General features: G+C 44.1%; 1 protein-coding gene across 1 annotated transcript in view; it reads right to left on the bottom strand.

Moving 5' to 3' along the window:
* Vps35l (VPS35 endosomal protein sorting factor like) overlaps positions 1-17174 on the bottom strand; it is a 99889-nt gene that overhangs the window by 27927 nt on the left and 54788 nt on the right. The window contains exons 20-26 of the mRNA XM_034494052.1: positions 16563-16625; positions 15737-15822; positions 11921-12001; positions 9092-9155; positions 6787-6885; positions 4983-5060; positions 3971-4085 (exon numbers count right to left, since the gene is read on the bottom strand). Of these exons, the coding sequence (XP_034349943.1) occupies positions 3971-4085; positions 4983-5060; positions 6787-6885; positions 9092-9155; positions 11921-12001; positions 15737-15822; positions 16563-16625 (586 nt within the window). The remainder of the gene's footprint in view (positions 1-3970; positions 4086-4982; positions 5061-6786; positions 6886-9091; positions 9156-11920; positions 12002-15736; positions 15823-16562; positions 16626-17174) is intronic.

The following is a 17174-nucleotide window of genomic DNA, read 5'->3' as shown; positions in this document are numbered from 1 at the left end:
TTTTTAAAAAGTACACTGAAAAAAATGCAAGTTAAAAGAAGGGAATGAGAGCGGGTGGGGTGAGAGAAAGCAGAATACATCGTGTAGATGTATGAAATTAACTAATAGAAACTCCCTCCTGTAGAGCAGGCCTCAAGTCTGCCCTTAACAGCCGCTGCCGCACACGTGGGTACACCTTTCATGGCAAGTCAATAATACTTACTGCAGCACGCACAGTCCAGTGGTAGGTAGGATCACTGAGGTCTTTTCTCCTACAGCAGCCTACACAGAACCTTCTAGCACTATGGAAGCTACCCAGCAACGAGGAAGTCTTCAGGTCAGTTAGAGATCAGTTTCTCTGTATCTACAGTCAGTGAGAGGTGTCTCTAGCAACAGTCTTACCATGGAGTTATGATGTGTAGCAGAAACACTGGTAAGAGCCTGTATTGCTTTAGAGACCTTTGGAGCCTCCCTGAATGGCAACTCCTAGGGATGTATCCCATGCCTTGCACTGTAGGGTTAAGTGACACAAATTTGGGAGCAGTATTATCCACCCATGCAAGATAATTCCATTGAAAAATTTTCAAACATCGTATTTCGAACTTAGTTTCCTAACTAGTGAGTTTTGGTTAGGCCATCTACTCTCTCTCTACCATTACATCAAAACCCCATTGCAAGGCCACAGTGAACATGGAGATGACTGACAGTCCCTCTGCTATAGTAGGTCTATATCCCAAGAGCCAACTGCTGGCTCATTTGGCAGTTCTAGTTCTTTGAGAACCCTCCAAACTGATTTCCCAAGTAATTGCATTAGTTTACATATCTACCAACCCTGAAGAAGCATATTGCTGTGTCCACACTTCTAACAATCGTCAAAGCCCATGGTTGGGCGGTCACAAGCCCTAAGGTACAGCCTGCTATTGTTATTTTCCTAACCCATCATGCTGTCAAATTGCCTTATAAAAAGTCATGCTTACACCCAGACACCAGGGTTGCTCTTAGCCTTGGCCAGAGAAGCTCCATTCCTGCAGTGAGCAGCAATAAAGGCAGAAAGGCAGAGCTGACCAGAGCACAGAGAAGAGGCCCAGTGCTCAGCTCTAAATGTCTACACCAATACCTCACACCCACTGCCACAGTCCCCACCAAGGCTTGGGGAGCACCGATGAAAAGAGGCTGCACATTGGTGTAAAGGACGGGAAAGAGCTGGCTTTCCCTCCCCCAGATACTAGCAGTGGCCAGCAGCTCCCCAGCCAGGGTTGTGGCTTCATGCCTGCCTCCCTTCTCTAGGCTGAGTTTTTGTCTGGCCTGGGCCCATGCAGGCAGGTGCTATGAATGACACTCTGAATTCATATGTACAACTGCCTGTTGTGTCTGGGAAACACTTCCCTTGTATCCTCTATCGCCTCTGACTTACTCTATTTCTTACACCCTGCCCCTCTCTCCCACAAGGATCTCTGAACTTCGGGAGGAGGGAATGTGATACAGAAAGTCAACAGCACTCCGTGGATGGCCGCAATCCAAGAGTATATGGGCAGCACAAACTGGACTTGATAGGTTTAATAAAAGAACGAGAAACGAGAGAGCATAGTTAGCTGGGTGCGAGGGGTGGTTCTGTGAGGTGTTGGCTGAGGGCTGTGACTGTGATCAAATACATTGTACTAAATTCTCCCATAACTAACAAGATTCATAAAGAAGGGAAAAACACAGGATAGTAGGTTTAAAATATACAAAGTTTTAAAAAATAAAGACTGTATGGAGAGGATTACTGAGAAAAACTGTCTTCCAGATAGGACATGGCAGGTTTCCCATGCTCCAGTGGGTGTCCCCAAACCCATGCACAGATGAGCAGCATCAACTGGACCCTGGGGGCTATTACAAACATAGACACGAAGTTGGAAGAGGAACATGTTGTGTGGGGGGGGAGGAAATAGGGGGTCGACATGATTGTGTTTCACTGTACATTTGTATTAACATCTCAAGAACAAAGGAAAACTTAAAAATAGAAATAAAACTACAAGAAGGGCAGAGAACTCTAAGAAGAGGAGAGACACTGTCACTAGTGATGACAACAAGCTGGCTCTGCTCACAGCCCTGGGCCTTGCTGGCTTTCTCACTCAGTTGCACTGAGCCGCACACTCTCTAATCTGAAGCCCAATTCAGCCATCTTGAAATAAACACTGGCTCTCCCGAAGTTTTTATTTTATCTCCCCAAGGTTTTGCCTGTGAGACATCAATCCGCAGGGTTGGCTGTGGAGGTATATGTTTATAATTCCAGCAAATTGCAAGCTGAGGCAGGAGGATCATGAGTTTGAAGCCAGCCAAGGCAAGACTACACTGAAAGATCATTGACAGAGGAGACAGTCAAGGAAGGAAGAGGCGAGACAAAGAGGGAAGGAGGAGAGAAAGCAACAGACACCCAGAGAGAGTTGGACCCTCAAAACTCCCAAAGCACTGTGCTGTCAGAGCTACAGCTACACTCAGTGCCACGTTACACTGTGGTTGTAGAGACAGCTAAGATTCCAACTCTGTACCTACCCTGTGCCAGTGGTCCAGAGCTCTTGGCTCTCAGGATACAACTTCCTTTATTCTCAACTTTGATGGAACCCTGCTATCACTTCTGCTTTGTACATGGATAAGCACATAAAGGTCAGCTTGTCCAAGGTTACTTATTTCTCAAAGTGGCAGAACCAGAGGCAGACCCACAGTATCCTGGAGACTTGAAAGCCACCATCAGTCAGGGCTTCAGCACACCTTGCTGGTGGCCAAACACACAGGTAATCAGCCCTACTTCTCCAAGCCTTTGCTCAGACCATTCACTCCATCGGAAGTATTCCTTCCCTCTCGTCTTCCCACATCCTTCTTATAAGCACACACATTCTTCTGAGCCACTGACAAATGAGGACAAGAAGTTATCTGGAGTAAGGGATCAAAGGAAAAGCACACAGGCATTTCTGGGCCGCCTCTAGGTGGGAAGCGCTAATGTGTAAGCCTTTGGTGGCTTCTTTGTGCTCCAGGGTGACAGGATGTTGCAGTAAATGCCAACATGTTCTTATTTCCATGTGGGGACCCTTGTATACAAACGGCTGGAATTAAGCCTTTTCTAGCATCCTAAGATGGTCTTCAGGGGGTTTCAAGACCCTGAACTCAGCCCTGGTATAGTCTGAAAATAGAGATGTGGTCAGGGTGGGATGAAGGCAAGCCAGAGACTCAACTAGGAGGAGGGCGACACTGTAGACGCAGCTGAGATGGGAGGATGTTCGCAGAGACAAACAAAGCAGCCAGTTCCCACGAGCTTCATAGTTAGCTCTCTCCTTCTCAGTAATTGGCTGCATTATTTATTTGGCCAGTAACTGCTCTGTGTGGCTTTCAGGGCGACAGTGATGGGCTTTTAAGGTTTAGTGCGACTACATTTAGACTCAAGCAAAAATCATCAGATGAATTTTTAAACATGAAGCAGACACCACATCGCTGTGCCCAGCAGTAGTTTAAAGTCGGGGTGAAGGCAGTAGCCTGGAGTTCAAACACCATGGTGCTGAGCTACACAGAGAGTGCTATTGAGTGTCACCTTCAATAGCAGGGTATTTGCTCTTCAAAGATTAGATTCCATTTCCATGTGTCTGGTGTTCAAACACATGAACAAATAAACAGAGACACTAAAACCACCCCTGAACTGCTGTGGCCAAGCAGCCACACCTTCTCAGGCTCTCTGGGCATTATAGCCCAGGATGTCTGGCTGCCCGACCTGGCCTGAGATGGACTGGAAAAAGTCAGGATAAAAAAATACCTGCACTGCTCCATCTGCCTCTATCTGCCTTTGTGTGGCCTGACTCCTGTGCTTCCTACTAGAGAAGAGTTTAAAAATATTCCCTGGCTGCTGTTTTCTTTCCTCATTCGAAGTGTCGCTCAGTACACACACGCAGGGATGATGTGGCTGGGTCAGACTTCCTTCCTATGTAGCAAGGGGGCATCAAGGATAGAGAGACAGACTCACCTTGGGAGAGGCACTGGTTGGCCAAGGCAACCTGACCGGAATGCAGGTAGAGGTTGAGGCGGGTGAAGATTCCCACCAGGGACGGGATGGTGATGAAGCAGTAGGCAACACAGGCCTAGAGAGATGGGAGATGGGGACACTTAGCCAAGATATCCATGTTTACAGCACATGTCTCCAAGCAGACACACAAGGGGCGGGGTGGACACTTCCCTTCACTATAACCATTTGGGTGTGGTTTCATTTTAACACGTGGGAACACTATCACTCTACTATGATTAGGAGTGTCAACTCAAGGAGCTGACATCCGGATAGAACTTTGACTCAGATACAATCTTGACTAAGAGCAAAAACTATACTATGTCTTCCAGTTAAACAGACATGAGGATATTAAATGAAAATAATATTGCTAGAGAAATTTTGTATATTAATATATTGGGAAAAATTCAAGAGAACAAAGTTGGCACACAGAGATACAAACACATCTCAACTACCTCAGAACACCAGAGGGAGAGCATCCCTTACGTGAGGTGTTTCTGGCTTCAAAGAGTTTTGGATTTTGGAATATTGGTGTATATAATACAAAGTGAGGTATCCTGTAGAGGTGACCCCAAGTCTAAAGACAGAATCCCTATGTGCTTTATACATGCATAACTGGAAGGTGACTGTGCACAGCATCTTCAGTAACTTTACACAGGAAACACAGTCATTGTATGGAGCTGTCCATTTATGGCTTCACAGCAAGTTTCAGATTTTACAGAGGTTTGGATCTGGAGATAGAGATGTATTTGTGTTGAAATTAGGCTTCTTGGACATTTCTTTTGAAAACAGTACAGAAGCTGATTAGCCCATCAAGTCCTTGGGAAAAACAAATCTAGAAAATCCACACTCGGCCATCCTTATCATGGTACATTTAGCTCCCTTCTCCACCGCCCCACCACCAAGCATTCAGCCATGTGTAAACTCAGCGGCCCGCTGAAGCTCCAAGTCTGGAGCACTTGTCTTTAGAACACACCCGGACAAACGCAGCCGTCTTTCTGGAGTGGTTTCCCTTCATGACTTTCCTTGTTTCCATTGCCAACCGGTTCACACTCTAGATTGTGAGGAGACAATAAAACAGAAATGGTACTGAATGATCACAAGATCTTCCCAGAGGTTAGGATGTGGGCTCCATGGACGGCAGTGCAAAGAAGCAGACACAGAACAAGGCCAAGCGGGTGGCCCCGGATGCTGAACTTAGGCAGGTTAGGTTGTCGTGGCTTAAGCAAACACCCCTCAAGACAGGAGAAAGGGCACTTGTTGTGCTGGTCACGTGTACCAATGAGCATGACAAATTAACTCTTTCTGCTTTAGTGACTAGCCAGGGCTCAGTTACCCCACTTCCACAAGTTTCACATTCCAAGGGAACTTCCAAATCTAGTTACTCAGCAGTGTAAGCACATGGCATTCATACTTACAGCAGTAACTGTTATCACTCGTTATTTAGCTGATACACACCACGAGCTCATTCGATCCTTACAAGCCCATGGGGTGGGCACTATGAGCAACCCCCCTTTATAGATAAAGTCTCTAGATTGATGTCTTAGAATGATTTGTGCAAAATAACATACTAGGAAGAAATAAGTGTATACAGAGTGTTATTCTTCAATAGGTATTAATCGATTAAGGAATGATAGAAGTTTTGGTTCCAAGCTGTGTGCCATGGCATCGTCGGGGAGCTTCAATCAAGGGCAGATTCTAAGGGACAGCAATTGTTGGATGTCATGCAAAGTGCTGGTGTGATGTAGCTCGAGACTCAAAACTACACTGAATTTCATCCCTTGTAGCCACACTCTGGCAGCTACAGTGATGAAAGCAAGTACTACACAAAGCAAATGTGTGTGTGTGTGTGTGTGTGTGTGTGTGTCTGTGTGTCTGTGTGTCTGTGTGTCTGTGTGTCTGTGTGTGTGTCTGTGTGTGTGTTAGATGAGAAATAGAAAACAGGCACAGTGATATGGCAGGTGATCGGATTCCAAGGCTGGGACCGTGCAGTGCTGAGAAGCACGCACACACTTCAGCAGGAAGTGGTTACAGTTGTACAAGAGGCATACTTCTGTCTGCTCTGCTGGATACAGGGATGGAACCCAGAGCCTCACACATAAATGCTGCCACTGTGCTCCACATCCAGTCTGGTTCTCTTTCAATATGTATATGTGTGTGGGTATTATTATTTATTATTATTATTATTTTATTTTTTCTGATGTTTTTCAAGCTGTTAGCCATTTACCATCACTATTTTTTGACTCAGGGGTCACTAAGACTGCAGAATGCAGCACTGAGACACCAAGACAGCACTGAGACAAGGGCCTCCAGGTTACCTGCCCATCAGTGGACTCAGTGCAGACCACTTTATTCTTGTCTCTATCATGTCGAAATGAGAGCATACAGATTTCTGAGAAGCCTGGGGCAGGGTGGGGGGAGGTTAGACAAGAAGAAAAAAAATCAATGAAACAAAAACAAAGGAAAAATGACTATGAGCACTCAAAAACTTAAGCAAAGCTGTGGGCCTAAAACCATCTTTCCAGCCCAGGAGGGTGGGTGTTTGAAGAATCACAGACAAAAACCTAGTTGATCCCAGCACTTGGGGTGTGGGCCTGGTACTGTAGAGGTAGGAGGATCAGAAGCTCAAAGTGAGCCTCAGCTACATAGTGAATTTGAGGCCAGCCTGGGCTACATGAGACCTAGCCTCAACTACAGGAACACTCCCAAACTGAGTGAGTATGTGGAGTATTGATAACCAATCAACACACACTGAAAGAATACATGTCAGGAATGCTCACATGAATCAACTGCACAAGAACAGGTTCCAGGTTGCAAAACATCGACCTGGACTCGACGTAAAAGCTGAGCTGCTGTTCAAAATCACGGCCAAAGGACACCTAGGATCAAAGAGAGAGAGAAATGCAAAAGGTACAGTCAGGGTAGTTATTAGTGGGAAGACAAACATGTGCATGCCCAAACATTCATTCATATTCTCATTCTCTCTCTCTCTCTCTCTCTCTCTCTCTCTCTCTCTCTCTCTCTCTCTCTCTCCTCCCTCCCTCCCTCCCTCCCTCCCTCCCCCTGACTACAAAGGTCTCATGTCCCTTCAGCTCAAATAGACCTGAAATACCACTTGAGCAGCCCAGCTCTGTGACAAGGACAAGAAGTCCAAGGGCACAAAATAGAAGTTAGGCAGAAATAGAATCTTCCAGACTGGGAAGGGAAGGAAATCATGGAATTTTCACAGAACATAAATTGGGTTCCTGGGAGCCATTTGTCACAGGGGCTTCCCTGAGACAGGCCACATCCGACTGCTTCCTGATGGGGACCTGACCTCAGCAGCTCCTAGTGGCAGCCAGGGCCACAAAGGAAGTTTCTCCGCCATAGCCCCCTGGCACCCTTCCCTCAGCTTTATGAACAGCTGGACAGTAGGGGGGTCCCCTTCTCCTCAGAGCAGTTTCCTGTCCCCACCGTAGGTGTGAGGCTTACACCTGACTCCCTGTGACTCAGTACCCTTCAGACAAGAAAGCTGAAGAAGATAAACTGCCTTGGGTTACCCCGAGCTTCCATACTGTACCCCCCATGAAAGACAGCACTACGTGAGATTAAAAACAAGACTACTAGATGACAAGACATAGAAAACGGAGTCCTCCAGCAACAGCCTTGGAAGGTAAGTAAGCAAGGTGGCTCCTGGATACTCCATTGAGCCATACATATGAGCTGACACCCTTTGGAGAAGACTGGCTGTCCAGTCAATCCACGGATGTACAAACAAACTAAGAGAACAAGACAGATGACGGCTGCTGAGGGAGTCAGCTTTCGCGGTAATAAGCCCACATTCTAGTAAATAATTCCATACCTAAGCTCATACAAGGAACACTAATGAAACTCAGTAGGTCACAAAAAAATAAATAAATAAAAATAAAAGACATGGAAGTAAAAGCCAGACTTGTTGAGAAAGGGTAGAGGGATGGGGGGGGGGGGAGATGAGAGAGGATGATGGGAAGATATGAACAAAATACAATATTCACATGTATACAATCATCAAATAAGAAAAAAAAAAAAAGAACAAAGGAAGCAGCTACTCCATGCTTCTACACTGAGGAAAACTGCCATGCAGCAGTCTGTGAATAAAATGGACGAGTATTCATTCATATGGTGTGAATACACGGCGTTCTGCCCAGAGACAGGGTTTCCACCTGACATCCACATAACAGCTTTCTCCTCTCCTCTCTTGATCTTTATGATTCAAGTCACCAGGGGTCTCTCAGGCCTCCCAAGCTGGGATGGTTAATCACAACAGTCAACTTTCCTGAGTTTAGAACCACCAGGGAAACAAGGCTCTGAGATATTTACCAAGGATTATCAAGGTTGGGTAAATAAAGATAAAAAGATCTACCCTAAGTGTAGGTAGTACCGTTATTCTTGGGCTATGGTCCCAGACTACATTAGAAGGAGAAATTGAGCTAAGCACAAACATTTCTGTCCCCTGCCCTCTCTCTCTGCCTGACTGTGGGCACAAAGAGATTGTGGCTTCAAGTTCTGCCTTGACATCACCACCATCCCTGTCCAGATGGACTGCACTCCCAAACTATGAGCCAAAAGAAACCTTTGCTTCAGCTGCTTGTGTCAGATATTTGATAACAGAAATGAGAAATGTAACGAGTACACAAGTTAATCCAAGAGCTCCAGGCCCAGAACATACAAGAGCTCGTCTTGCTAGGCCATAGGGTTGGAAGTAAGCCTGTACAGGACAGAAAGCAATGGAGAAGAGGGTGGAACTACAGATGACACAGATGGGAGGTCCTGTGGCGGAAGAGACCCCAAGTCCAGCCACTCCCCAGGAGCCTTCAACTACACTTTGTCGGAATGAGCCAGTAATTCCATGTTCCACCTCTCCCCATTGACTTTTCCCACAGTCAGCTTATCCTGGCTCTTGCTGCCCCCTGGGGAGCCTTGGCAAACATAGGAAATTTCTAATTCCATCTTATCTCGGTAAAAATGAAAAGCACTGGGGAATACACTGTGAGCCACTCTCCGCAAAGGGGATAAACATTACATCATGTTTCCAAGTGAACTGAAGCTTCTTTCCCACAAACTTACCATTTTTATAAATCCATTGATTAAATGGGCCAGCATCCTTTTCTCATCCTCAAGAGTGAGAGCGCTAGAATCAATAATGGTGCATAATTAACACGGGGGCAGCAAATGTAGCTGTCTGAAGAGAAAAGCACCAGAGGCAGGCACTTTAACTAGCCGAGGGAGGCGCCTGTGCAATTTCTAGATGCAGAAACTCTCAACAGGCTGCCTGTCTTCAGATAGAAGTGTTAACCAAAGGGAACACAATTCAAATGTATGTCTCCTCTCCCTAAAGATGCCCTGTCATTCTGAAAGTGTGTTTATCAATTGTACAAGAGAAGGCAACTTTCTCTTCTTTGGAATTCAGGCAGAAAGCCCTAATATCAGAGTTTGTATTTCAGAGAGAACCAGGCATCTTCTCATTTTCAAAAAATTCTACCACACACCAAAAGATAACAAACACTCACACCAGCACCGTCAAGCGCCTACCATCTCCCCCTGCCCCACGATTTTGGTTTTCACGAGACTACCCATCCCTACCTCCACACAGCAACCTACCTTATTTTTAGATGCGTTTGAAAACAGATCTCATTTATAACTGACGAAAATTTAACACAAATACAAATTTCCAATTGTTGGGTTCAGTTTTGATTATATATACAAATAGTTCCTCAAATTTATTTTTAAAGTTTTTAAAAATTTGGTGTTGGTGCTTGAGATCAGTAGCAGAGCGAGGGCCTGGTGCTGTGCAAGGCCTTGGGTTTAATCTCCAGGAACAAAAATAAACAGGAATGAAAGTTTTGTTTGGCTTGTCATAAGGGAAAAGAAGTTTCTTTTGACATACAATGTGCCCTAGGTTCCTTTCATTTTAGTATTTGAGACAGGGTCTCATTATATGACCCAGGCTTGCCTCCTGCCTGAGCCTCCAGAGAACTGGGCTTAGCAGTGTACTGCATCGTGCTTAGTGCCCTGTAATCTTTAAGACAGCATCTTCCAGCCTTCCTCATTGCTAGGTCTGACAAAGTGAATACAGGTCAAGTGTGACTCTTCCATGTGTTGTCCCTCAGAGAAAGCTGCTGTTCCTTAAGGCATGGACTGTGGACAACTGAGGTAGGCCACCTTCCAGCAGGAAGATGGGCAGCAAGGCTCAGGGATGGTATAACAACGCAGAAGGAATTGGATCCTTGAGTAAAGTTCTTAAGAGTTATCAGTCCCCACTGCAGGGCTCTGGAGCCAAACACTACCTTCCCCGCAAATGTAAGTATCTATGTGCTTTTATTTCTGGTTTTGCTCAATTAAAATCTACTGGGCTCATTTATTATGAAAATGTATTATTACCGTTGTTGTTAAGACAAAGTCCCACTACATAGTCTGACCTTGAACTTGTGATCCCCCTGCCTTAGTCTTCCAAGTGCTGAGATTACTAGTGTCTGCCACTATACCTGGCAAAAGTGTAATACTGATAACATTTGGATTTTTATAACTACTCATAAATTTGAAGGCACAGTCATAAAGATTTAAAATTAAAGGGAGGGGTACATCCTGGATGATGACGTTCAAAGCAACTTTCTCAGTCCTTAAAACACTCCCCAGTAAATCAAGCTGCTGTGCAAAAAATCTTTGGAGACTAAAATAGCTACAGCTAACTTACAGGATGGAATAGGATTATGAACGCAAAAACCTAAGAAGCAAAGGGGGATAGCTCATCCTCTGATGGAAAGGCTTGACCTGGCACTAGACCTGAGCTTTCAACAACCTGGACACATAAAGCAAACGTAAGAAATGAAAGCTAGGAAAGATGGCTCAGCAGTTACGAGCACTGACTGTTCTTCCAAAGGCAGCTCGCAACTGACTGCAGCTCCAGCTCCAAGAGATCCAACACCCTCACACAGACACATGTGCAGCAAAACCACTAATTCACATAGAATAAACAAATCATTAAGAAAAATAAAGAAATGGAAGCTATGTCATTTTCATGTTAAGTAGCAAGCTAAGTGTGAGATAAACTAAGAGGCTATGCTACTGGCTGGGTGCGCTGTCAATATTGACTGTTCCCAGAAATCTCTAGGAGACACAGAATTGGAGTTCACTTGCACAAAAGTAGCCTCTTCTTCCCAACAGAAACCTCTCTGCAAAAAAAAAAAAAAAAAAAAAAAAAAAAAGTGCTATCTCATGTTTCTTCTGAAGGCTGGCCTATACTCCTTGCTCTATAGACTGGAATGTTCTTGTCAATAGGAGTGTGTGTGTGCACATGCATGCAGAAAATAGACTGATGTCCAGCATCTTTGTCAAATGTGCTGTACCTATTCTAAGCAAGGTCTCACTGAACCTGGAGCCTCTCGGTTCTGATAGTTGGTCTGGCTTGGGGGAGTCCACCTGTCTCTGCCTCCCTACCAGTGAGGTTACAGATGTGCACAGCAGCATCTGGTTTTACATGGGTGCCAGGGATCCAAACCCAGGTCCTCTTGTTTGCACAACAGGTGCATTATCAACGGAACCATCCCCCCAGCCCCTGTGAGCAGATATCTCTTTTCATTTTTCTTGTTTTTAATGTGTATGTGTGAGTCTGTATGAGTTCATATGCACCATGTGCACACAGAAGCCTGCAGAGGTGAGAAGAGGATGTCGGATCACCTGGCACTCGAGTGACATGAGATCGTGAACCAACAGTGGGGTCCTGGGACTCAGACCCAAGTCCACCGTGAGAGCAAGAGCACTTTCAGTTCGTGCTCTCTCTTCAGGCCCAGTTTTCAGGAATCTAGACCAAGTCGAGCTGTTTGTAGCAGCTGCTTACAGATGTCACCCCCTAATGCATCCCGGCCACATTACAATTCAGTTTTAAGAGCAGCTTACTTCACAGAGTCGTGCATAGTCTTGCAAATGTGCAAAAGGGCATTGAGGATGACAGGGTCCTTGGTTGGTTCCTGCTGGTGCCTAGGAGACATTAAGAGACAATTGTAAAAGCTCTGTCCAGGGCCATGAAAGAGCGGGTTGGGTTCTCATCAGCTATGCATGTCTAGGAATGTGAGGTGCGTTGCTCTGGCTTGCTCTCAGCTCTTCTGTAAGTCACAAGGTGCTCCTTATACACTGGACTGTCCCTCCCTAAAAAATCACAGCAAGTTTTACTACATTTAACACCTTCTGAAGCTGCCTACCACCTGCACAAAAATTAAGTGCCAGACAAAACGTGACATAAGATGGCAAACTTTCAAAATGAACCTTCATGTAAAGCAGATGTATTCATTCCAAGTATAAAAATAAAGCAGTCAATATTAATCTTTAGGAAATAATTCATTTAAATTTTTATGCATTTATCATTATGGTATATATTTGTGTGGGTGGGTGCAGGCACGCTGCAACATGTATGTGGAGGTCAGAGGACAACTCTGGGGATTGAACTTGGGTTATCAGGTTTGCACGATGAGTGTCTTAACCCATGAACTATCATACCAGGCCAGGAATTAATCTTCTAGAAAGGTAAGCAGAGGACCAGGGTGGCTAAGTGGGTAAAGGCAGATGCCATTATGGCTGACAACCCATATGGTACAAGGAGAAAACTAATTCAAGTTCCCTCTGACCCCCCACCCCACCTGCACTACAGCATATGCAGGCACTCACACACACACATCCATGCACACATGCACACACACACACATGCATATGCATAAACACACATGTACACATGTGCATACACACATGTCTGCACATGTACACACAGAGAAATAAATGTAATTAAAAACCTTTTAAACATGAGAAGAAGATAACAATAAACTCTTAGAATATTTTGGAGTAACACTAGACTCAATTTTCTAAACTCACCCATATTTATGTACTTCCTATTTAGAGCAATTTTCATTTAACAATGTAGCCTTCCCCTACAAGAACAGACCTGAAACCACCGAACTAGTTACATGTTGTCCACTGCATTCAAAATCAGTAAAAGAGGGTTTCATCTGCGTCCACATACTGTCACCGTCATCTCTCCTTCCTCATCTCTCCTTAGTCCTCCTTCCTACGGTGCTCACACTGTCACTTCCCTTTCCTTATCTCACCCACATTCCTCCCTGAACTCATCATGTCTTTCTTTCAGCCTCATCACTTAGGAAGTTGAGGGGTTTTGTTCTTATTTTGGGGATTTTTGAGATAGAATCTGGTTGTGCTGCCCAGGCTGTTTTCAAACTCTAGGGCCTAAGCAATGCTCCTGCCTCAGCTTCCTGAGTATCTGGAACTGCAGCCCCATCCACCATGCGCATGAGGGCAAGGTTACGGGTTTCCCAGTTCTAGAACAATGTGTATATACAATAGGCTCTTGACATATGTGCGGACATTCTCCACTGTTTGCCAGGCATTTCATGTATCTGTTTGGATAGGTAATGTTCTATCTTGAATACTTAATGCCTTAGAGTCTTAAAAAAAAAAAAAAAAAAAAAAAAACAAAACCCTAACTAAATTAAAATTAAAGTGATGGGAAGAAGGCTTTGCAGGTAACACTGCTTGCTACATAAGCATGAAGTCTGGAGTTCAAATCCCTAGGGGCTTGTGAAAACCCAGATATACCTGTGCACTGCCTGTATATTACATGGAACACTACCAGTAGGCAGCTTTAAGAAACATGGACTTAAGAAAATGACAGGAACTAAATTAGAAAATGAACATGGAGCAGTCTGCTATGTATCCCGCAGTGAAGACAGAAGCTTTCTTGGCACCAGCAGAAGCATACACCTGCTTCTATCTGTAAATGGCAGGCAGTCCAGGCATCTCCTTCAAAGTGCATGTGGTGGCACACTGCAGCAACTCCAGTAATCGGGAGGCTGAGACAATCTCAACTGCAAGTTCAAGGCCATCCAGGGCTACATAGGATGTACCAGGGTAGCCATGGCTACATAAGACCCTGACTGATGCAAAACAAACAATCAAACACCAATCCTAATGCCAAGAAAGATTTTTAAAAATCATGCTGAAGGCATGGAACTGGTGGCCAGCACCATGTCAACATGGGGCAATTTGTACTTTTTTTAAAATTTATTTTGGGGTGTATATGTGTGTTCCATGGCATGCACATGAAGTTGGTTCTCTCCTTCCATTATATGAGTTCTCGGTACCAAACTTAGGTCATCAGGCTTGGTGGCAAGCACCTGCACCAGCTAAGCCATCTCTCCAAACCTTCTTCTGCTTTCTTTTTTTTTTAATTGGATATTTTATTTATTTACAATACAGGTGTCATCCCTTTTTCCCATTCCCTCCCTAGAACCCCCTATCCTATGCCCCCTCTTCCTTTATGTTTTTATACCATTTTGATTACATGCATGTATTAAGAGACATTTTGAGGTTTTTTTTGTTTTTGTTTTTGTTTTGAGACAGGGTTTCTCTGTATAGCCCTGGCTGTCCTGGAACTCACTCTGTAGACCAGGCTGGCCTTGAACTCAGAAATCCACCTGCCTCTGCCTCCCAAGTCCTGGCATTAAAGCCATGCGCCACCTCTGCCCAGCCTTCTTTTGCTTTCTTAATCATTAATGACTAACTTTTAAAATGATGTCTGATATTTAAAGAATTATCAAGGAGCTTGAAAGATGTCTCAGTAGCTAAGAGCACTTGCTTCCAGGTTTAATTCCCAGCAGGGTGGCTCACAACTAACTATCTATAACTCTAGTTTTAGAGATGCCCTCTTCTGACATTTATGAGCTCATGTATACACAGAGTACACATAACTCAGGCACACACCCATATATATAAAATCAACTAAAACTGTAAAGATTTAAGTGTATGAGTGTACAGCCTGCATGCAGCTACTGCACCATGTACATACCTGATGCCTATACAGTTCAGAAGAGAGCATCAAGCCCCCTAAAACTGGGGTGATAGGTAGTTGTGAGCTACCATGTTGGTAGTTAGGAGTACTTGAACCAAAACTTTGTCCAGGCCAAGAGTAACAAGTACTCTTAACTACCAACATGGTTTTTCAGTCCCCCAATTAAGTTACAAAAAAAGATGGTGGGGGAGGAGTTCATTTCAGCTTACAGCTTACAGTTGGTCATGAAGGAAAGTCAGGGCAGAAACTGAAGCAGAGACTGCAAAGGAATGCTGCTTGCTTACTGCCTTACTCCCCATGGATTGCTTAGTTTGTTTTCTTTTTTTTAAATAAAGTTATTTTCAATTATATATATATATATATATATATATATATATATATATATATTACATATTATATGTTATATATATAATATGTAATGCATATAATATGCATGTATACATGCATTTAAATTTAAATATAAATATAATATATACATAAGTATATGTATATACATATATGTAATATGTGTATGTATATATACACATATGTGTGCATATATATACACATATATATGTATATATATGTATATATATATATATATAATTCTCTCACATATACAGACACACACACACACACACACAAACGACAAGGTCTTTCTAGCTTTGAACCTATCATCTGCCTGCCTCAGCCTCCTGGCAATGGGATTATAGGAATGAGCCGTTGAGGCTGGCACGGCTGGCATGGCACCTGCCTTTCTCCTTGTGGTGTTTTAGGGATGAGGTATACTTTCAGCACTAGGCTTCAGAGTGCATGAACCACCAACGCAGCTCGCATGGTGCTCAGACTTTTGGCAGCCAGCTGTACCGTCCTGTACTCACTTGATAAAGGCTTCCATGATGCACTTGCAAACCTCCACCCTCACACTCTCTTTCTGGAACATGTCCAGAAATGGTAGAAACTTTTCCTAGGAACAAAGAAAGCATTTGATGTGTAACTGACACAAATAACTAGAAAGAAAGAATTTGTGGGTCATTTTTGTGGAGGTGGGGACTGTCAAATAAGCAGAAAGAACGTTTGTGAGTCCCCTAGCTTGAAATTCTTTTTTGTTGTTATTGTTTTGGTTTTTTTCAATGATTACAGATTAAACACCCTTAATCCAAAATATGAAATTTTAGATATAATTCCATAATTTTCAGAAAAATGCCAACACAATGCCTCAAGAACTCTATCGTGACATTCTGCGTCATCGCTGCACGGTTTGGCAGTGTAGGCACAGAACATGTCAGGCACAACCCTGAGCTGTACCATTAGTTTCTTATACAGAATCATTAAGCTGCTGTATGAAACTCTGGCTTTGTGTAAAGGTGTATATGAAACACGAGTGAATTCTATGTCTAGATTTGGGTCCTATGAATGTCCCCAAATCTAGTAACAAAATACCAAGTATGAAATGCTTCTCACCCCGAGGATAATGGAACCTGCAATATGTGGGATGCACACTCCTCTGATGAGGAAGAAATTAAACAGAAACGGCATTTTTCTTTTAGTCTGTGTGTACCGTATTTCCTAATGGTGCTTCAGTCACTGGAGCATAATTGCTTGTTAAGCTGAAAGGGCCTGCTTTTACAAAGGCCTGGGTAACAGAAAAACATTACTGCAACAGAAGACGCCTGTCTCCAAAGGTCACTGAGAGATGCTACTCACCACTGAGAAAAGAACTGAGAAATCGTGGAAGTGGGCGATGACTTTCTTAATTATTGACTGAAGCTGTGAAACAGAACACAAGTTGCTTAATAAAACCTGTGTTCAAAAAGGCAGCCCTCCTTCAGCACGCCCCACCACAACCACAACAGTTAGCCCGGACTGCTCAAGGAAGGAAACATAGATCAGGCTAGGCCCTGCCTCAGTCGGTTGCCCTTCTCTACCTCATCCTTCAGTGGGGACTATGCTTTGGCCTCGGCCCCTTCTCCCCCGTTGCAGTGTCCCATGATGATTAATTAGGACTGCCCACGTGCTCAGAGAAGAGCCTGTTCTACAATGCTTCCTACTTATCTTCCAAAATAAAAGGAAGCCCAGGGTGGCTTGGGCCACACACAGTGTGCTGTCAAGGGTAACTTGGAACTTCTAATCCTTTCACCTCTACCTACCCAATGCAATGCTGAGGTTATAAGTAGGTGTCACAGTGCCTGTCTTATGTGGTTCTGGGGTATCTACTCCAGGGCTTTGTGCACACTAGGCAAGCACTCTGCCAACTGAATGACTCCCCTGGATCTCATCCCAATGTCCATTGCTAGTCTAGTAGACCACAAACAACTT

The sequence above is a fragment of the Arvicanthis niloticus genome, chromosome 1, assembly GCF_011762505.2.
Source record: "Arvicanthis niloticus isolate mArvNil1 chromosome 1, mArvNil1.pat.X, whole genome shotgun sequence".
Taxonomy (NCBI): domain Eukaryota; kingdom Metazoa; phylum Chordata; class Mammalia; order Rodentia; family Muridae; genus Arvicanthis; species Arvicanthis niloticus.
The sequence above is the reverse complement of the archived record's forward strand: the minus strand, read 5'-3'. Positions and strand labels throughout refer to the sequence as shown.